This window comes from Mirounga leonina, unplaced genomic scaffold (assembly GCF_011800145.1).
Source record: "Mirounga leonina isolate KUSES-001 unplaced genomic scaffold, KU_Mleo_1.0 Mir_173, whole genome shotgun sequence".
Lineage (NCBI taxonomy): Eukaryota > Metazoa > Chordata > Mammalia > Carnivora > Phocidae > Mirounga > Mirounga leonina.
In genome coordinates this window covers 37,320,125-37,343,803 of record NW_023270447.1, presented here as the reverse complement: position 1 = coordinate 37,343,803, position 23,679 = coordinate 37,320,125, and the positions used below count along the sequence as shown (strand labels likewise).

General features: G+C 36.2%; 1 protein-coding gene across 1 annotated transcript in view; it reads left to right on the top strand.

Moving 5' to 3' along the window:
- The window catches only part of LRRC7 (leucine rich repeat containing 7), a 646,929-nt gene that overhangs the window by 553,892 nt on the left and 69,358 nt on the right, over positions 1-23,679 (top strand). Inside the window, exons 19-23 of the mRNA XM_035018295.1 lie at positions 340-540; positions 8,692-8,803; positions 9,015-9,195; positions 10,885-12,565; positions 16,498-16,638. Coding sequence (XP_034874186.1) covers positions 340-540; positions 8,692-8,803; positions 9,015-9,195; positions 10,885-12,565; positions 16,498-16,638 — 2,316 coding nt within the window. The remainder of the gene's footprint in view (positions 1-339; positions 541-8,691; positions 8,804-9,014; positions 9,196-10,884; positions 12,566-16,497; positions 16,639-23,679) is intronic.

Genomic DNA, 23,679 nt, shown 5'->3' with positions numbered 1-23,679 from the left:
AAAGAACAGCCTCTAAAGTATAAAAGCAGCTGATAGTAATGCTTAAAATCTTCAGATTACCAGTTACTTATATGTTTGACCTAGTGCTATTTCAACCATCTGCAGGGTAGGTCTAAAGATAGAATATAACCCAAAAATGCTTTTTAATCTAGAAGGTGGACAGGGTGGGAAGAAGCCCTGTGAGGGCAGAATGTGCTCTACTCTACAATACAGTTTCTCAGTCAGCTCAACACTCACTATATTGCATTTGGTTTTGCTACTGCACATAAAATGGAGTAGTTTTGTGAACATGTTTGCCGAAGGTATTTTTATGTTAAATTTCTTTTTATAAACTTCTAGGTTGAAATAAACCTAAAACGATATCCAACTCCTTATCCAGAGGATTTAAAGAATATGGTAAAATCTGTTCAAAATCTGGTGGGTAAGCCAAGCCATGGAGTGCGTGTTGAGAATTCAAATCCAACTGCTAACACGGAGCAAACTGTGAAAGAAAAATATGAACACAAGTGGCCTGTAGCCCCAAAGGAGATTACAGTGGAGGTATTTCAAGGTTATTGGTAATTGCCAGTGTGGTTTGGATTTTTTGGAATTACTAAATTCTATGTCTTTTTAACTGATTAGATCTTCTCTGATAAGTGCATTTTCCCCCTAAAATATAAATAAGTCTCTCTACTTTTTCAAACTATGAGGGTTGCATTTAATAAATTACAGGTAAATGACACCCTCATGGCCTAAAATTATTAATACAGCTCCAAAAGTTCCAATACACACAGAAGGAATAACTTGCTCACTCAGCTAGGCCTAGCCAGTAAGTGCATTATATCATTTTCACTACACTCTTTTGGCTACCCCAAACTTTTATTGTATGAGTCATTAGAAAAGACTAAATGAAGCTTTTTTTTTTTTTACTCTACAAATCTCAGTAAGATTCTTGATCAGATTTAGAGCCCATTTTTTGTTTGTTTGTTTCTGTGTTTGGATTAAAACCTTTATAGGAAACACTTTTATAAACATGACAAAGAGGAGATAAGTTTGAAATTTAGCTTTTCTGGATCTGGCCATGTGAAACTTAATTCCTGTATTTTAGAATCAACTAGATATTCATCCTTATCAATTTGTGTGGTCTGAAAAGAATTCAACTACATTTATACCACCTCTGTACTATCTCATCCACTCTTCAGCTAATTTGGTTATCACCTTTTTATCTTCATTAGAAACATAACTGGTATGAATGAGTACGTCTAGAAGTTACTGTATCTACTTCTCAAAAACCTAGGTTTGTGAAACTCTTTTACAAATCTGCATTTCACAGCATCAATTTGTTGCACTGATTAAACACCAACTGTATATTTAGCACTGTGCTAAATACTGTGAGAGAGAGAAAAGAAATATAAAATGTACACATAGTCCCCAACTAATTTAGGGCCTAGCCAGGTAAAATTACCACAGATGAAGTAATTAGAGAACATATTATATAAAATATGATCACATGATTAGTTGTGTGATGGAGAATATAATACTTTAAGAAATTGGAGAGAAGCAATCACTGCCAATCAATTAAAAAGTTATGTGAAACAGTTTAAGGTTGAACTGCATATTGATAATGGGGTGATTCTTTTAAAGTCAAAAGAGAGGAAGTCATTCCAGACAAAGGGAAAAGTTTGAGCAAAAATAAGCCTGGTGTGATTATCTGCCAGCGGAGGTACCAGCCCACCCCAGAAAAGAAGAATACAGCCTGGTATCCAGGGAAGAAAATTTAAGTAAATACTCATTTTCATTGTTTTTTTTTTTTTCTTTTTGCTTATGAAATCAGTATTATTGTACTTTTTCTTTCTAAAATATTACAGATATGCAATAGCAGAGAAACAGACTTTTCTTTTATCTCTAAGACACTCTAATAATATAAAAAGGAAGAAAGCCAAGATTTAAGAGGTACACACTAATACACATACACTTCATATTTAAACCTCATGCAATCACAGTTTAACATTAAAATAATTGTGAGGTCATAATAACCCATAAACTGTGTAATTTTGCTACAAAATAAGAAGATTCTAAAATTGCTTAATACAGGATTGGGATAGGTGAGGCAAGGAAAAGATGGCTTTGGATATAAATTTTGTAATAACCCTTGTAGAGAAAATAAATCTTAAAATTATCCCACAAGCATTTCAAATTTGAAAAATCCAAAATTATATTTAATGTTTCTTCCCCAAATTTACTTCTGCTCCTATATGCCCAACCTTGATCTCTGCTAGCACTATTATCTACTAGCTTACTCAAGCTAGAAATTTGGAAGGTATCCTGATTTCTTTTTCCTTCTTTCTCTCCACTCACTGCCCCTTCCGGTCACCTAAATCTACATTTTCATCTAAGTGTATCTCTTCAACCTCCTCAGGCCCTCAACTCTGTCCTGCATTATTATAAAAACTCTCAACTTCTTGGCTTACATTGTCCCCAGCCCCCTCATTACTTTGCTAATGCCCTTTTTATTTATTTTTTTAAGATTTTATTTATTTAAGAGAGAGAGCCCAAGCAGGGGGAGGGGCAAAGGGAGAGGGAGAAGCAGACTCCCTGCTGAGAAGAGAGCCCAATGAGGGACTTGATTGCAGGACCTGAGATCATGACCTGAGCCAAAGTTGGACACTTAACCAACTGAGCCACCCACATGCTCCTAATAATGATCTTTTTAAGACACAAATCTAATTTGCCCTCCTTAAAAACACTTATTTCCTATCTAATTGAAACTCAATCTTAAGCTTTATAATTATTTCAGTGATTCATCCCACCCTTTCTTAGTTTTCTTCTTCTCCTGGCCTTTTATCTTGAACAGAAATCTCACTGGTAATTTCAATACTTTTTCTAAAACTGAGATTCTAGATCTTCTTTCCCCAACTTTTAGCCATCCTAGAGCAAAGAGAAGCTGTTGCTTTTTTATCATCCTCCCTTCTTGAATTGCTCATCCAGATCAAGGGGCCACACTCCATATTTTCCACTTCCAAATAAAATAAATACAGATGGCCAAGTGTCCAGCTGATCAGTGTATATGAAGCATTTTATTGTATGTTTTGCACTTGTATGACATTTTTGAGTCATTATTTAGTTCATACTGTCAAGAATACGGAAGAGAGTATCACACACTGCATGATAGATTTATCCATATGGTTAAATATGGAAAACCAAGGAAAAAAGAATAGAGGTAGGCAGAACCAGAAACAGAAAATGATAAGAATAAATAAGGTAAATAGATTACAAATGCAGCAGAGGAAAAAAGGAAAAGGAAAAGGAAATCAATATTTATTGATCACTTTCTATTTGCCAACCCTATGCCAAGAGTTTTAATATACGTTATGCTAGGCAAAGAATACAGCTGGGAGGGTCATATGAACAAGGAGGACGGGGAGGTATGAAGGTTGTCCTCTACTTCCATATTCCTTTATATAAGTTTTATGAAGTTTACATTTGCTTTTTCCCTGTGTCTTAGTCCATTCAGGCTGCTATAACAGAATACCATAGACTACATGGCTTATAAACAAAAACATTTATTTATCACAGTTCTGGAGGCTAAGAAGTCCAAGATCAAGGTACTAATAGATTCAGTGTCTAGTAAAGGCCTACTTCCTGGTTTATAGATGGCCATCTTCTCTCTGTGACTTCACATGGTAGAAGGAGATAGGGAGCTTTGTAGGGTCTCTTTTACAATGGCACTAATTTCATTCATGAAGGTTCTATCCTCATGACCTAATCGCCTCCCAAAAAGATCCCACCTCCAACTATCATCATATAGGTTTAAACGTATGAATTTTGAGGGGACATAAACATTCAGTATGTAGCACCCAGCTCTTTATATGACTAGCACTTCCACGTCTTTCCAAGTTTTAGTTTAGAGATGACCTCAATAGGAAGGCCTTCCCTGATCACCATGATCAGTAGAACCTCTGATTTTCTCTATCACATCATCCTGCTTATTTGTGTTAAATATAAGGAAAACATCTATGATTATGTTGTTTATTAACTTCAGACTTTGTTTCATGAGGGCAGGAGCCAGGTATGTCTTGCCTACCATTGTCTTTCTGGTGTCCAGCACAGTGCCTACTACAGAGTCAGACACAATAAGTATCTGTTGAGTGCATGAACAACTGATAGAGTCTAGTGTAGTAATACTGATAACATGTCTGTCCCTACATCCAATTAGAAGTTAATTGAGGGGAAGAACAATTTCTCTGAGTTTTTGTCAAATTAATCACTAATTAAGTGTTGGCTGCCATACCTATTTATATTTCATCACCTATGTGTTGAATAACATGTATTCTAAAAACAACAATTTACCATATTAATACATTAATATAATATGAGTAAAGGCAAAATATCATGATGAAGACTATTGGGAGAGTGAGGAGAGCAGGGAAAGAGGAGGGAAGGAAGGAAGAAGAATGGTATGGTAAATAAAGCTATGGCATAAAATGAGTAAAGGCTAAGTGTTCTAAAAATCTTGGTATACAAATGCCTTTAGTGTCTTAGTAATTTTGTTACAAGGATCATAGACCAAAAGAAGTACCTAACAGTTCCATTTATTAAGTAGTAGGTGTGAACAACTTAATAAATATTTATGTCCTGCCTAGTGGTCATTTGAAGAATAATACACATAAATTGAAAAGGAAAATAATAGTTTTATTTCATGCTTAAATAGCAAAACTACTTATTAATGAAATGTGTGCCCCTGTGGGACACCACTTACCTTCTCAAACCTTCAAATCATATTAGATACTACAATTCTGTTTCACATTGATTTTCAAATAGCATTTGGTTTTTGATCACAGCAACCACCAAAAACCCAGTTTCACAAAGATTGTCATCAAAAGGAAAGTGCAATCTAATATTGAAACTGAGAGCCACTAATTCACACAGTATCTGACTGATGTCAAGTATTGCTTTGTTTCCCTCAAATATTTAAAATAAACCATGTATTCCTGTGATGAATTAAAAACAGCACCACAGGTATCTTGGAGCCCAGTGCTTTTGAAAGTGCTTTTGAGTCTAGTAGACATTAATTGAATTTACCTTGTTACCAATTTTGTGATCTTGACAAGTCATTGAAAACTTCCTGAGCTTTGCTTTCTGTATCTTTAGAAATACAGGTAACAATAACATTTAGAGTTTTGTGGAGATAAAATCAGATGAAAACAAGTATTTTTAACAGCTGCAAGCACAGTTCTCGGCGAAGAGGAAAGCTACAGTAAATGATAATTCCCTTCCCTTCCAAAAGAGAATGATGTGCTAATCCTGCCCATCCACCTTTAATCCTTTTGTGGGCCACTACCCTGCATTAAAGAAAACTTCTCACTGGATACCTGTTCACTGTGTCCACCATGTTCACAAAGTTTCTGGACTTTTTTATTTGTTAGGAGACTCCACCCAATTTCTTTCTATAGAGGAAACACATCTCTCTCCTGGTAATAGAGAATAGTCATTTACCCTTGAAAATGTCCTTAAATGCTTTTATTAATACTAGACCTGGACTCCTGAAAGCTCAGACACAAGTTTTTTCCCCCTCTTACTTCTACATTAGGCTCCCTTTCCCTACAACAGTAGCAGCTGAGATTTAGTCTGAACAACACAAAGTCAATGGGTTAAAGAAAAAAAAGAGATTCTACCTTTTCTTTCTCCCCCTCCTCTGTCTCCTTACCAGAAGCAAATATGGTTCAAGGTGCTTAAAATGGGACCCTCATTATATTTGATTCCTGACCAAAAACTTCCACTGCCTTCACCATAGAAGTAGTCCCAAAAGATTCACCCACTTTTCCCAATGTGAACTTGACTCCTCCAGCCTCTCTAAAAGAATTTATAGAGACAGACTCAATGATTAATTTCCTTTGTTGGACAGTTAACTTGTCTGTTCTGTGAAGTCCAGCTGAGAGGTGAGCTTTCCTTAGGGTAGACAGTAGAGCATACATAGTATCACACAGAAGGCCTTCCATTGCACAGATCCCAGTTCAAATCTTGGCTCTACCACTCACTGAGTTGGTGACTTGGAAATATGACTTTACCTCTCTGAGCCTCCATTTCCTTAACTGTAAAACAAAGATAATGATAGTAAATAACTTAAAAATAATAACAGTAAAAACTAGGTTATCAATTAAGTAATTAACAGAGATGATACAGATAAAGTGTTTAGCATAGTAGCACAGTAGCAGATATGTAATAGATCCTCCATAACTGATGGCATCATCATCTTCATCATAATCATCATCATCATCATTATCATTTTGCTCATGAAGATAAGTGAGTCTAACTGGATCAGTGGGAATCCACTGTTCTTGCTTCAGTAGTGCTAATCCTCCTAGGTGGAGGGCCACAGAACTCTGGAGAAAAGGGGCAAGCTCATGATTAGCTGATATCAGAGTCTCTTCCTAGTCACTAGAGCTCTTTTTGATTCAAAGTAGAAATTCTTGAGCAGAACCAGAGACTTGAATCTGAGTCATACCATACCTACCATGCCAAGCTCCAGCCACAATATTGGGATACAAATTTGAAAATTTGATCTATACATTCAAGATAACTTGCACACTGATTGTATAAGTCATAAGGAAAATGAAGTAATGAAGCCCTTAATTATATTTACATTTCTATGCTTGCACAACTCTTTGGTTTCTTTTGTTGACTAAAACAAAATTCCTGTACTTCAGTATCAGGTGTCATAGAATATTTCCTTTTTAAACTTATTTCAACAAATAAGTTACATTTAGATTCATAGAATGTTAGTACTAGACTGAAAATAGCATTAATTCCTATCATCTATTACCTTCATTTTACTGATGAATTGAATAAGGTACAGAGAGGTACACTGACTTGCCCAAGATAACCTGATTAATAAATGATAAAGCAGGAATGGAAGAGAAATATGCCACTTTGTAATTGAATATTTTGATAAGCCTTAACATATTTTATGACTTTTCATGGTACAATTTCTCAAACTTGTGTCTGCTTCTACTTATAAATTTCTACAAAGATGTGTAAAGCCTTTTACTCTCTATTCTGTCACCTTAAAACTTTATCATAATACCTTGAAATAGTTTTCAAAATCCATGGAAACACAGATTTCCCTCTTCATCTCCAGAATTTCCATCAATCCCTCTCTCTTTCCTATCCCTCTTCAAATCTGGAACGGGATTTTAAAAGTCTGTAATGTGCTCACAGTTGAGCTCACTAGGAGGTGGCACAATATAAGGGAAGATTTTTGGACATGAACCCAAGAATCCTGCCTCTATGCTGGATCTTGGTCTAATTTTCCCTGTAAGCATGGACCTTGCTGAGTCTTAAAATTTACTTGTAGGAAATGAAAGGTTCAGCTAGAAATATTTTTTTAAATAATTAACAAATATCAGATATATACCCAGGTTTTTCACAGGCAAGTATTCTCATACAAACCTAACCAAAACCAACCCAAAAAATTGAACTTAAGCCAGGAGCTAAAGAAATGGCTGTTTCTTTGCAATACCCAAAGACTTGAGCCTGTCATTCACTATGTGGGGCATTGAAATATATAATAAAAGTTTCTGTCTATTACCAATTAGTTATAAAGTGGGACACATTTCATTTACTATATTTGTGTGCTCAAGTATATTCTTTATTTAACAAAATATTTCTAAATGTATTGCATTAATGTTTTAAACTAACAAGAACTAATTAATGGGAAAACTGAAAAATGCTGAAAATTATTTTTTGAATTCAAATTAACCTAAGGTTTAAGAAAAAAAAGACATAAAGATAACTGCCATGCATAAATTTATATCACTACCTCCCTGTGGGCATAGACAAAACATTTTTGTGTGTATAAAAAAGTGAGAATTTGGTATTTTACCTTCCCCAATGCTCTCTCATTATCTGGTTAACTGGAAATAATAATTTTAATTAAAGAAGTTTAAAATTCACAGGGTTTTTTAACATGTTCATTTGTCTTTATAAAGTTATATTCTTGTACCAGTGTTGCTCATTACACTCAATGAATGGATTTAGAATGAAGATTTAGCAAGTTAGATTAATCATGAGAAAACTAGAAACCTTAGGAAGAAGTCATGATAGAACTAAAGAAATTGAGGATAAGATCACTTGGGAAACAGTAAGAGTTAACAGGGGGATTGGCAATAAAAGCCGGATTTAAAAGACCCAGTTGTGCAGGAGCATGGCTGAAGATGAAAAGAAATTTAGTTGGTCAGTGATGGACTTTCCCTCTTAGAACTCTTAAGGGAGCTCCCCTCTTAGATTCTTGCATGCATATATATATCATATATATATATGATATATATACAGCTTATCATACAGCTTATCATAATTCAGTCATGTGTTATAATAAGATGTATCTCATCTCCCCAACTAGATGGTAAATCTCCAAGGGACATGGGTGACATTTTGTCTTTCTTTGGAAACTCTACAGTTCTTTGCACAGTGCCAGGCATATCAACAGGCATTCAAAAAATGTCTGATCAACAAATGGACTCATTTAAATTAGAAAGAACAAAACATTTTAGTACTCACCTCAGAGAAACATATGATTCACTTCTCCCAGTGCTCCACAGTGACTTATATTCTAGAGCCCCATCTTTAAATCTGAGCCAAGTAAAGATATTGCCACCTTGGTTAACCAATGTTTAAATGTTTACTTTCCTTGTCCTATATTATTATATCTCTCAGGATTCTTTTGTTCATCCAGCTAATGAAATGAGGATTGGGGAACTTCACCCTTCATTAGCTGAGACCCCTCTGTACCCACCCAAACTTGTTCTGCTAGGGAAGGACAAAAAAGGTAACACTGTGAACCTAATGTGGAAAATATGCCACAAATGCATGTGCATGATGAATCACCAGTCGTAACTTATGATACACCATAGTCTATAGAAAATTTTACAAATATATATTCCTAACATTGTTATGCTATCTGTTTTTCATACTTGCTTTTCTGTGTTTATTATTGTCAATGTTCATAGCATTATAACATTTTCCCCTTTACATTTCAGAATCAACTGATGAGTCTGAAGTTGACAAAACTCACTGTCTGAATAACAGTGTTTCCTCAGGCACTTACTCAGACTACTCGCCTTCCCAGGCTTCCTCAGGATCCTCTAACACCCGGGTTAAAGTGGGGTCCTTGCAGACAACAGCTAAAGATGCAGTACATAATTCTTTATGGGGTAACAGGTGTGTTTAGAATTCCCTTTTTTCTGTTCCCAAGTGCTTACTTTCAGCAACTTTAAAAAAAAAATGGGATCTTAATTTTTGAATTGTATTCAGCGCATGAATGGTGTAGAAGATAGACGGAAGGGGCAGGTAAGCAATCACATTCCCACCAGGATTTCCAGGAGAGGATGAATCCATTTTATACAGCAAAACCATTGTTTAAGGGAGAGATGGCAGGAGATTATCAGGTTGAGATAATAGGAACAGAAATTAAAAGAATTTGAAACCAAAAATCCTGCTTGCCTAGTACTTATTTATGACACACGTGGGCATTTCACTATCCCCAGTGGGGTTATGGATTAAACCAAGATGCATGGAAAGCACTTGTGTGCCCAGTACAAAGTAAATATTTAATAAAATTGTCATTGCTATTGTCATCATCGTTATCATCATCATCATCATTTTATCACCACCTGGAAAAGTTAGGCTATAAGCAAAAGTATTTAATCTTTCCAAAATGGTTCCTACTCTATTTTACTTCCATTATACAGATAAAAATCAAAAGCCAAAGAGCACAATAAAGTGATTCAGTGAGGTAGTAATTACCCAGGTCTGATTCTTTTGTTTTGTACCTTGTTGTTATGTTTTAAGGTACAAATAGCAAATACAAATCATCATATAGGTAGTCAGTGATTATTACTCATATTTTACTGATAATATCACTACTGTCAACAATATATTCTTTGGTAATTAATGGATAACTATTTCTACCATTCAGCCCATGATAAGAATCTTAACTCTTTCAGTTTACAAGTTCGTTATTTGTGATATAAGCTGAGCTTAATGAGGTACTTTGGAAGGTTCCTTCTCAATTTACTATTTTTCAATTAGCAAAAGCACTTAAAGGTCTTTCTCTCACTGATAAAATACATATATATATATATATATTATTCAGTGTTATTAGTGTGCAAATGGTTTAGAATAAACCTAAAAAAATGAGCGTCTTCTAGAAATACTGTGGTCACTGGCACAAACAAGCCAATGACCAAAAGTCATAATATAATATAATTTACATTCTAGGAAAATGTGTTCCCTATACAATGAATTTAGTGTTTTCAATACCTGGCCTTCAAATAAATGTTATTTGAAGACAATTTGGGTTCATCAGATATATCAAGTACTTATAAGAATGGTACTCTCGACCAATAGTTTGGAAATGTACTGAATCAGAAATTCCAGGGATGAGGACCAAGAATCAGGTGATTCTAATTATCAGACAAGTGGCAGGACCATCACTGAAAACCTATCTATTTCTTTCATTCATTTAATCATCCAACAAATATGTATTTTCATGCCTACCAAGTGCCAGGCACTATGCTAGGTCTGAAGAGGAAAAAAAAAAAAAATCTCTGCCCTCATGAGTTTACATTCTAGCAAAGGACACACAACAATGCTCAATAAATAAAACAGGTAAGTAACTGATATAATATGTTAGAAGGTGATGATTACAAGGAGGAAATAAAAAAGCAAGGAAAAGGGGTGGATTTGGGGGGCAGGGCTGAAATAACTATGCCATCTTAATTGAAAGTGAGATGTGGATGAATGATCCGTGAAACAGAGGATTGTGGCAGTCTTGGCTGCTTGTTCTCTTTCTGGCAAAGACCCAGCTCGTCCTTATTTTCATATTTTGTCTTCCCACTGTCTTCACAGGATTGCGCAATCTTTCCCACAGCCTCTCGATTCAAAGCCATTACTCAGCCAGCGGGAGGCTGTTCCCCCGGGGAATGTACCGCAGCGTCCGGACCGGCTGCCAATGAGTGACGCCTTCACGGACAACTGGCCTGATGGTTCACATTATGATAACACAGGGTTTGTTGCAGAGGAGACCGCAGGCGAGAACGCCAACAACAATCCTCTCTTAAGTTCAAAATCTAGAAGCACATCTTCTCACGGACGCAGGCCTTTGCTTAGGCAGGATAGGATTGTTGGTGTTCCCCTGGAACTCGAGCAGTCTACACACAGACACACACCAGAAACAGAAGTGCCTCCTTCCAATCCCTGGCAGAATTGGACCAGAACCCCTAGTCCTTTTGAAGACAGGACCGCTTTCCCTTCCAAATTAGAGACAACCCCCACCACCAGCCCATTGCCTGAAAGGAAAGAACATATAAAAGAATCTGCTGAAATACCTAGTCCTTTTTCTCCAGGAGTACCATGGGAGTATCACGATTCCAATACCAACAGGAGTCTTAGCAATGTCTTTTCTCAGATCCACTGCCGCCCGGAATCTTCTAAAGGTGTTATTTCCATTAGCAAAAGCACAGAGAGGCTTTCCCCACTCATGAAAGATATCAAGTCCAATAAATTCAAAAAGTCACAGAGTATCGATGAGATTGACATTGGTACATACAAGGTGTATAACATACCGTTAGAAAACTATGCTTCTGGGAGTGATCACTTAGGAAGCCATGAACGGCCAGATAAAATGTTGGGGCCAGAGCATGGTATGTCCAGTATGTCTCGAAGCCAGTCGGTCCCGATGCTGGATGACGAGATGCTCACGTATGGAAGTAGTAAAGGGCCACAGCAACAAAAAGCTTCCATGACCAAAAAAGTCTATCAGTTTGACCAAAGTTTCAATCCCCAAGGAGCAGTGGAAGTTAAAGCCGAAAAGAGGATACCGCCCCCCTTTCAACACAATTCTGAGTACGTGCAACAGCCCGGCAAAAACATCGCCAAGGATTTGGTTAGTCCCAGAGCTTACAGAGGATACCCACCGATGGAGCAAATGTTCTCGTTTTCTCAGCCATCCGTTAATGAGGATGCTGTGGTGAATGCCCAGTTTGCAAGCCAAGGTGCCAGGACGGGCTTCCTGAGAAGAGCCGACTCCCTGGCGAGCTCCACAGAGATGGCCATGTTTAGAAGGGTCAGTGAACCTCATGAGCTGCCTCCGGGTGATAGGTACGGCAGACCTCCCTATAGGGGCGGTCTGGATCGCCAAAGCAGCGTTTCAGTGACTGAGTCCCAGTTCCTGAAAAGGAATGGCAGGTACGAAGATGAACACCCTTCATATCAAGAAGTGAAAGCTCAGGCGGGAAGTTTTCCAGTTAAAAACCTTACGCAGAGGAGGCCATTGTCTGCAAGAAGCTACAGTACAGAGAGTTACGGTGCCTCCCAAACCAGGCCAGTTTCAGCTAGGCCTACTATGGCAGCTCTTTTGGAAAAACTGCCATCTGACTATAACTTGGGTAACTATGGTGACAAGCCATCAGATAACAGTGATATAAAGCCAAGGCCCGCCCCTGTGAGGGGAGAGGAGAGCTGTGGGAAAATGCCTGCAGACTGGAGACAGCAGCTGCTTAGACATATAGAAGCTAGAAGGTTAGACAGGGTATGTCCGGCATTTCTCTGTAAGAATACCCCCCCTGCCTTTAGTTGCACTGCACTGCCATCTCTAAGCACATGTAGGGAAGCATGAACTACACGAATGAGCAGATGATCAACATTTTGTTTCTCTCTCTATTGTGGGGAAATGGCTCGTAACAGTTTCTCGTGGATGTTGTTTAACGCCCTTCCAGAGTCCGTAACCTGTAGGCGAATGATTTACCGAGTCTAGCCTAACTATTGTTAGTAAGAAAGAATTTGACGCCGTTGTGTGGGCTGGTGCTTCAGGTGCTTTCTAGCCGTTAAGGCGGAATGCCTCTCCTAGGACACAGAACTGTTCTCTAGCGACCTAAAGAGTATGATTTTTGTTCAATCTAGAAAAAGTGAGTATCTGGCCCCTTTCTGCACAGACTCACTTATAATAAAGTCAGGCCTAATTTGTCTATAAAATTGTCCCACACAGTTACTGCTAGGGGGCGACTAAAGTTTTTACTTCCAATGAGCAATAACCTTTTCCCAGCAAGAAACAGAAAAATAAAATAAGCGGAGATTGAATGCCCTCAATAAAAAATCCTGCCATTTACAATGTTGATTTTTATACAAAAAGAAATGTTTAACTTCAAATCATACTACAGGCGACAAAAATAGACGATGTCTTTATGAAGACTACAAAGGTACAAATTAGTGCATATACTGCAACCAAAAAAAGAAAGTTAATCCCAATCCAGTTACAAACTGAGTCACAATACAGCATGGAATGCATAGTGATTGAGGAGAGTAAAAATATATATATATATGTACATATATATGTACATATATATATATATATATTGCTTTAAAGCCTAGAATTACTTTTTGTTGCCTATTTGTATCTCCTGAAGAGAAATCTGATATTTCATTTTCTAGAACTATGATCAATAATTGACCATTCTCACTGAATGTACTTTGTGGCTTTGGTGTAGAGGGCCTTGTGTACTCTGCATTGACCTTAGAATCTTAAGGTCTTTTTTATGAAAATGGGGCCTTCTGCTCTCATTTTTTAGGGTTTAAATACTTAGAGTAAATTGGGGATCTGGGTAATAATATACCATTGGAAAGTTTCACTCAATAGTTTTATTATTTCATTTAGTGTCCTGCTAAAAGCACAGATCACTGCATTTATTATATTATTTCCTTAATATTGAATTTTGCGTTTTCAGGTATACTCTTTCTAAGTAATTATATTGTTTGTAGGTCGTGTCTACATGACAAGAAACCAATTATCTTTAGGGACAAGTGAACTAATAAATGTGGGTGTGGGTGTTAGTTTTCAATGTGGAAATTGGTTCTGCCTTGCGAAATATTTCATCAGAATGTCTGTCTCAAATAGGTGTGCTCAGTCCCATTGAAGGGAGCCTCATCAAAGCCTCATGACTGGCTGTCAGTGGGAGACACCTGGTCAGTTGTTACCATGCCTTACCTCAACTTATACCCTCCAGATAGACAGATAACTTGGAGGGCGAAAATATTTGGGGCCAAATAATACAGTACAATTTGGGAACTCTGGCCTCGTGTAGACACGACCATACATAACAGGGTAAGATGAACTAGTCAAGAAAAGGTTATAAGAAGCTTTTCAGAGCATATGTACAATGACTAGTAATTTGAGGCAACAGAGGAGTGAGTGAAAACAAAGCATGAAAAAGAAGACAAAATGCTTTTGGTACCATCATTTATTTACTGGTTTCTCAGATAAATGGTTCCTCTCCTTTGAATGGAGCTACTCCTCCAGCTGGAGCAGGATTTTGGAGAGAGGAAACTAGGACCAGGGGAGGGGGATTAGGATCGGCAGAAGTCTGCAAACCCTGCCTGGCCCAGATCCAGAAAACTAAAAGTAAACTCATGTGTGTTTCCTATTGCCGTGACAACACCTTCCTTTTTCATTAGTTTCCACGCTTCACCTCTTCGTTCATAATTCCCTCAGTCTGTCTTTCATTTTCCAGAGCAATTTCAATGTATATTCCATAGCTTCTTATTTAATTCCAAGAAATTAGGTTACCTGAGCGTATTGCTTCAAGATACTAGAGCCTGAAAGTTCGTCCCCGTTTTCTCCAAGTAACATTTCTTCCCCCATCTCAATTGCGTGACTGAGCTATTCAGGCTGTATCTTACTTAGAACTTCCAGCTACTCAAAAAGATGAATTCAGGGTACCGAAGCACAGACTTATTATGTAAGACTAGTTTTGACACAGCTGTGCTTTTTTTAACATAACATTCAAAGTCAGACTGCACCGGAGATACCATGTGTTTCTTCCCAGGGAAACTTAGTTGAGGATTTAAACCCGGAAATCGAATAGTTATACTAGAAACGACACGATCTTTGTCCATTCTTCGTAAGAGAGAACTGCCCAGAGGCCTGGACGTTGGATAAGCTTAACAGCCCAAGATAACGTTGGTTAAAGATCTTGCCTGGTGTTGACCTTGGAGAGGCAGCTCCAAGTACTGCCGTAGATAAAAGATGCTGTTTCCTCCTGTAGTTCAACTTCGAGGCTCATGCTTCCTGTACAGGGTCCCACTGTGACTGAGAGAATTTAAAACATGAACCCATATGTCCAAGACTGCTCCCCTTCTACAGGAGCTAAGAGGGACTAGACTGGAATAGTTGCAAACCTTAAGGAATCATTCAAGTGCTAGATTGAAATGTTCGGTGTCCTTTTCATCTTTGGCATGGTGACAATGAAAAATCACTGGATGAAATAATCAAGGATCCATAACAAATATGATTGGTAGACAAGCACACCATCAGGAGTATAATCGTCTTTCAGCTGAGTTCAGTGAAACTGATGCTGAAAATCATTATTTTGCACACAATGCCCTCAGAATAGAATAGCTGCCTGTTGTTATTGTTCAGTAATACTCAGTTTTTAAAAAGTTTACTAAGTTACCTTGTGTAGATTTTTTTTCCAAAATAAGAAAATTTCTTAAAAAGGCCAAATACTGTCAATTACTACTTTCTTATGAGAGGTGGAAAGTGGAGATTGCCCTAACGGAAACTATTTGATGACGGGACATAAAAATGTTTTAATTTAAATGAAGTTCTGTAGAAGAAAAATTAACTAGCTCTCCGACCCTTGGAATAACCTGAGATGCACCTGTTGAAGGACAACCACAATGCGGGTATCACCAGAGCGCTCTATAGGTATTTAGGTACATCAGATAAGTAGTCCTAATAGCTCAAATCATAATTCCTTTAGTTTCATTATGAAATTTCTCCAGTTTAAAATGTAATTTTTAAGAAACAAAAAAAGTCAGAAACTTTGGATTCACATACAATTTCTTTGACTGGTTTAATTAAATTAATCAGTAAATTCAATTAGCCAATAGTCAGGTTGAATGATTTTTTTTTTTTTTTTTTGACCAGCTCTTTTTCGGAGTTGCTTTAAGTATGTCTATAGACTGAGCAATAAAGGACACTGATTTTTGGCTTTAACATTGTAGTGCCTTCGTTTTAGGGCAGAATTAGAAGCTGATATTTGTCTTGTGTATGTGTTTATCTCACAATGTGGAAGAGACCATGAGATTTGGAGCTGGCAAAATTTGATTAAGATCTCACTGTTTGAATTTTTTTTTAACTACTAGACTACCACAAACGAACAACATTTGTCCAAAGTCACTACGATCACAATATATGAGATAGGTTCTATGCCCTTGAGTTAGCAGCAAATGCAAAACAGAATGTATCCTTGCTTTTTGTCTTTTCTGTAGTTTTGGATGGTACTCATTATGTGCATAACTAACACTGTTTACTGTATGCTTCTGTCTGATCGAGTGCATGTTTAAAAGACAGTTACTGTTTGCCCGCTTAAAGTTAAATGTTATAAATTTTAAACATGTTCATGTAATAATCAGTTTGTTGAGCATGTGTTCACACCCTGTCACATGATTATTTCCTCTACTCAGAATGCTGCTTACAAACACAACACAGTTAACCTTGGCATGCTGCCCTATGGAGGTATTTCAGCAATGCATGCAGGCAGAAGCATGACTTTAAACTTGCAGACTAAGTCTAAATTTGATCTACAAGAACTACCTCTTCAGAAAGTAAGTATGGACTGCCTTACATGTGTCAGCATACCAAAGCCAATTAACGTTGTTTGTTCACTTAATGTGTTTAGGCTGTACATACAACCCTGCTTATAGACTCTTCTGAGTCCAAAAAGCACAAGGGCAAATAATGTAGAGCCCGAACTCTTAGCTGCTAAATGAATATTTGGAGCTAGAATGATTCTCAGGTTCCTGCTTAACAGCTTTGCTTTTTGGATTGAGCAGGTACATGGCTTTTTGAGTTGCTTTAAGGCTCATTTTCTTATTACTCATTTCTTTTTCTTTTATTCTTTGTTTTCCTTTCTTTTGTGTGTGTAGATCTATGAACATGTATTTTTTAAAACATTTTTGGAGATAGCCCTCTCTTCCCTTGCTGCATTCTGAGACAGAGCTAGAAATTATTGTTGGATTTCAGTTGATCCCTTTGGAAAAGACATAGGGACCTAAGTTACAATGGAAATGAAGTGGTTGGCACTCCTAAATGCTTCTTCAGCCCATCGTCTTTGTGGAAAATATCACACAGAAATAAAACATGAGAAACAAGTTCGTGGCTTAGCTAGCAAATTGTTACTCATCCTAGGCTAATGGAAAAGGAGCATGTTAACAGGGCTTTCAATATAATTGTAGGCTCATTTAAAATGAAATATACTGGAAGAGGAAACATTTCCATTGTCGAAGGAACATTTCTGCTGTTTTATTCAGGCAAAACTGAGAATGAACACTTTACCTGTTTAAATTGATTAATACCTCTGTCTTAGTTACATTTTGATGGAGACTAATGAGTCATTTTCATGCAATATGTCATTATGACTATATTGTTAATATAGTCATTAACCTAGTAAGTTTTATGAAAAAAGCAGTGCAAAGTAGGGATAAGAGAAAGACAGTAGCCTCCAAACACTTCTCTCATAGTAAAATTAATGAACGTATGGAACTAACTCCCATCCCAGCAAAATGAGGGTCAAAGACCTCAAATCCATGTTTTATTGTTAAATTAGTCTGAATAACAATTCCTAACTCTGGATAGTTTGCTTCATACTGTCAATAGAGGAATAAAATCAAAGAGACATTTATATTCACAGCTTTTTCATCACCCACAGTTGTTTTGGGTGGAAAAAAAAACCTAACTAAATTAAGAACTTTTGAATGTTGAATTTGCACTGAGTAATAGATAAGACAGCACCATTTAAATAGGTCCTTGTCCTAGAGGGCTTGGCAATTGATAGAAATCAAAACCTTAAACTAAGAGGATGGAATTTCAAAATTCAATGGTCATATTAGCAAGATCTTGATAGGAAGGGAGCTATTGCTTGCACCCCTTGAAATTATATGGAGAGCCCCTTATTTTGCTTAATGTTTAGCCCCATTAAACTCATCCACCTATAGAACAATATGGATATATTCAGTGTTTGAAAAATGGTAATATACTTGAAATGCTGTTTCCCAATGTCTAAATTGTTCCCCCAAAATCAGTTTGGTACCTCTATGTTGCTATATTAACTTTCTGATTTTGTTTGGGGTACCCTAGGGAATGGATTCATTAACTGTTACTACAGCTCTAAGATAATCTATATCAGAAATATTAGAGAGTTCTAATATTTAGAGACTTTTCAACCTTCCTCAGTTAGATAACAGAGATGACCTAAAGGAATTCTCTTTGGAAGCTACGTTAAATTGAAAACCAAAAATAATTCAAATATTGAAAGACTCCATCTCAAAATGAATTATCATCAATATGTTATTATCCACACCAGAGAGAGCGAGAGAGAGAGACAGAGAGATTGAGAAGAGAAGGCAAGGGGGAGAAAAGAAATACAGACAGGACAATTACTCCATTACCCCTAAAAGGCTTTATGACCCCAGATTATCAGTTTAAGGCCTTAAACTTTCAGCTTTCGGCATCTGAGACAACTTTTCTATCCTGCTGCCAGTGCAGGAACCTTATCAGGTACGGGCACTGGGTGCTTGATGTTTCAAGAATATTCCAGATTCTACTTACTCCCATGGATTCCACTCTAAGTCTCTACCCCTTCCTTCATCTTTGTGCCCAGGCACAGCTCTTCTGCAGAGCTACTTTAATTTGAAAATTTCTTTGTTTTTTCTGCCAAGTTTTAGAGTCATCTTCTCTTAAAATTTTCCTTTTTTGGCTCCACTGACCATTGCTAACAGGTCTTATGGTTGAGGTTCAATTTCCCCGAACCTTTCTCACTGGGAGAGGAGAGAGGCAAAAATTATTTTCCTTTGACTTACAAATGCATAAAAACCTATTACAACATTTTTGTCTTGCTGCTTAAGGTAATAAAAATTAGTATCAGCAATTTAAGATTTTGCAGTCTCTAAATGCTTGTTAGACATGAGAATTGCATTGAAAATATAGAGTAAGATCAATTTATAAAGAAGAATTTTCAGTAGATCAAACTGTTCATTCTCCCATGGAAATACGAGAGCTCTTTTTATTTATAAAATTTCTAAATGACAATACTAGCCATCTCTACGTAGGTGCTGTGGCAAATAGCTCTGGATGTCCTAAGGAATCTAAATTAACACTACATCAAAAACTTATGATGTACTATATGCTGGCTAACTGAAGATAATAAAAAAATAATAAAAGTAATAAAAAATTAAAAATTAAAAAATATAAATAAACTAACATTTTCACATATATTACCAGTTAAGCACTAGAAATAGAGTTGCAGCTACTCCTCCGGGACCATTCAGGGGCTGACGTCCACACCCTTTCCCCGTACTCTGCTTGGCAAACCTTCCCTCTTGCAATTAAGAGAAAGGAGCTCTTATTCATATTTTCTCTGTCACACAGAGACGACATTTTTGCAGGTTGTGTACCCAGAGGGCACCTTTCTGTGATTCTGACCTCCCCCCCACCTCTATTTTGGTAACTGGCAGAAAGGCACTATTTGTGCTAGCTGAGGTCCTGACTCGGGGTGTTATTTTGTTTTTCGGTTTGAGCTTCTGTTTAGGTTACCAAATATATCTAGTTATTTTTTCTCAAATGTTTTAAACAAATTTATAATAAACTAATTAAAGGATATAACTGTTTGTAAATGAAGATTGAAGAATCTGTACTTCTATTTACAAAGTGAATATTTATGTAGATGAAAAGACTCTCCCAGATTTTTCTGTTTTGAATATTTCTAATGTGTTCATATTTATTACATGCCAAGTCAAGTATTGTACATTTTTCATGGATTACAAGCTACATCTAGGCTTCCTATACTATAAACAGTAAATTACATATTCTATGGTAATTTTATGACACCTACTAAGATATTAACAAAATGTTAAGATATACAACAATATTATTTTAATATTTAATTTCCATTAATGTTTTTATTTATTGATGTTTATTCTAATTTCCTAAAAAATTTAACAGTACTTGTAACCATACATTTAACATATATAAGTCATTATTAAATTATAGAATTATTAGTATTTTCTATTGATCCATTTATTTATTCATTCATTTATTCATTAATCATTTATTTGCTGCCTCTCCAAAAAGCATGTAAGGCAACTTTCTATGACTTTATTAATGGTTCCATGTGCTTCTTCGGATGTGTTCTGTTGTAATTGAGCTTAGTTATTGTCTTGAAATTTTATGTTATTAGAGAGAAATATATACTGTAAAATGCCGATTCAAATTGCCATTTTTATTATCCAGATTAATGGTAAAAAAATATTTCAACAGGAGAATAAAGACTAGGATTTCCTAAGAATCTACTGCGTGCCTGGTACCATTAGGTACTTTAAATATGTTTTTTTTCACACAACCCTCACAAACCCTCAAAGGAAGTGTTTATCTCCATTGTACGGACCAGGAAACTGAGGCTCATGTGTCACACAAAGGAACCTACCTACATTCTACCGTTTTCTTTCTGCACCTAATATAGTAGTAGGTAGAATTCGATCTGACCCTGCTTGGCACCAAGGTCCCAGCTGTTTTTACCATACAATGAGCCTTCTCAAATATTTATAAAACCTGACATTTTTAGAGAACATAACTCATAATAGTTGATAAAGCTCTTTCATATACATTATTATCTCACATCATCTTCACAGTAATCCAGAAAAATAGATCTTTGGGATGGAGAAAAGACTACATAGTAGAATATAGTAACTAATGCAAAACTTATCATGACCCAAATCATTCCCTATGTGCCACAGATACAGGGCTCTCTCAGTTAGCAGAACCTAATAAATGCTCATAGTTACCTCAGGCTCTTTAAGATTCACTTGCTTTTCCTGGGCACTCGGTATTACCAAGAAATATGCCTCATGGCAGTGAAAGGCCAAAGATTGTGAACCCAAGAAAATTACAAGTTAACCATTCCTGCGTCTGCAGCCCCATAGACAAGTGGGGCTGGGGAAGAAATCACTGGCCTCTCCTAGCTCCCCCTCTGCAGGTGTGTGGCTGCTAGAATAGTGAGATTTCTTCCCCGCTGGAGAAGCTGACACTTCTTTCCTTGTTCCTTTCTTTTTAACTTCTATCACCATAATATTATACCATAGCACCTACTGCTTATTGGCTTTATTGAAACAGACACTAATATAAATTACAATTTCAGGGTAAGGGAAGTTGAAATTATGGAAATATATGTATTAAAGATCTTTTCATAGAATTTTGCCTGGAAGAAGATGGCCTTGCTATCTGTTTTATTAGTTGATACTCATCCCACTATCTTTTGGATTAGAAAAATTCAGATAGAAATGTGTGCAGTTAAATTATTTTTAAATTTCTAATGTCCTTTCTTACTGCATCTATGCGGATGACTCAGGATCAAATAGTACCAACATTTGATATGCATTTATTCACCCTAGTCTCAAGGGTTACTTACTTAATTCCATTTTTTTTTTTTTTCGGCTGAAAACAGAACAAGATTTATGCAGCACCTTGGGGCAACTTATGCCTATAGCTTCTATTGATTCTGCTGCATTTATTATTGGCTACCTATCACTCAAGAAAGATTCACTTATCTTTCTAATTATGAAAAAGCCCTCAAGCCTGTAAATCCACATAAATCCTCATGGACAATGACTAAAATTACCAAAATAATAATGTTAGTACTCATACAGATGCTTCCTCACCATGACAATGAAATGGTGGTTTAAAAAATCATCTGAACGTTACATTACAACCTTCAGATTAAACTCCTTGAAATCATAATGATTTATATTGAAACTTGGCATATATTTGTAATACCTGTTTTTTAAAAAGTATGTGCAGAAAATGAATAATGTAACAATAATTTGCACTAAAAATACTTTGGGGAAGATTATTTTTAAAACATTTTAAAATCTATGGCAATGCCTTTTGTGAACTATATGCCAATTACTAAGCAAAATAGATCCTTGAGTTCTTAAGGCATATATCCCAAGACCTTTGCAGAGTGCCAAATGCTAATACCACTCTCATATAATTTCTCCAGCTAAATGCAGTAAGTCTAATTTGTCAAGCATTCAGTGCACCCATTAATTAGCTAACCAAAGCAAAACTACTAAATCAGCTCAGCTCATTTATTCATATTTGTGAATCCTGTACATACAAACATATTCACATATGGGCACGCATAAGTGCATGCATACACACACTCACACATATGCACATATATATCACAGATTTTCATGCACATTTACATCTCAGCAAGATTAGAAATTACTTCTTCCAGTAGACATTTGTGGTCATTCACAGTAGTCAAAAACATAAATGTTAAATCTACAAATGTCCACAGTCATTTCTGGGACTGTATCCCTTCAGCAAAACTTCTCCTAGCACTAGTGTATTTCTTAACAAATATAATTTCTGAGTTTTCATTAAATCATAATGACCATTTTCTCTATTCTTTTTAAAATATTTAAAGACCTACAGAATTTAGAAGCTGAGAAAATGGTGCATTATGGTGATTTTCCATGTCTTTTATATTTAATTTAAGGTTATTTATGCTGAGGAAAAGAAGACTCATTCTTACTTTTTTAAAGTATCTAAAGAAAATATCTAGAATGTGGTACTAGAAATAATTGAATGAATAACTGAACCTCAGTTTGCTTATTATCTCTGCAATAACAAATTTCAACAGTGATAGCTTCATTTTTTTTATATATTTCAGTTGTTCCTTTTAATCTTTTATAGAATTTTAACAACTAAGCAACTGCATTTATATACAACTCAGTAGCACTTTATCAAAAGTATAATTTTTTTGTAAATAGCTGTACATCTTTTGGGACAGAATGTGAACCCACTGTATAATTTTCTTTTGGACCGCCTCCCCACACCCAACATTAATAAACTGTTTTCATGGTCTTACTATTTCTCCAAACTTAAGCCCCCAGAGTATCTTACTTAAGAAAAACAAAAATGCCAGAGCATTCTTGAAATGGAGAAAGGAAATTGCTTTCGGGAAATTCTTTTAATTTTGGTGTCTAGTAAAAGTTTTTTTTTTCTCCATGTGTCTGCATGTTTATGTTTCCTCTGACCCCTGTAGTGTAGAATCGGTGTGGTTGCTAATTCTAATTTTAAAAAGAGAAAGATTGATTCTTAAACTAGGGAAGAGCCTACACCATCATGAAATTAGGATTTTGACTAAAGGATTTTTGCATTTTTTGTTTTTTGTTTTTTGTTTTTAACACCAGAAAGAATTCTGCAATTCTCAGTTGCTCTCTGTGACTAGGAGTCCTGTCTGGGCAGCTGAAGCAAGACTAGTGGAGGAAATAGGAAGGAGAGGAGAATGATATGGAGGGGGAAAAAAATAAAAGAATACTTGTGTTACATTCTGGCCTCTTCTCAAAAAAAGATTTTGCACAGGCACCTAACCAGATGAACACATGCATTATCCTACTTCACTGGCAAATAAATCAAGCCAGAAAGACATGGATATTAATTTCAACCATTAATTTAAGCCAAAACAAACAAACAAAAAAACACTGGTCAGTAGTGCTTACCCTGAAAACTTATATTTTAACTGCTTAATTTTAATAATTTGACTTGTCATATTTTAATATCTAGAAAAATTGTGTGTGAGCATA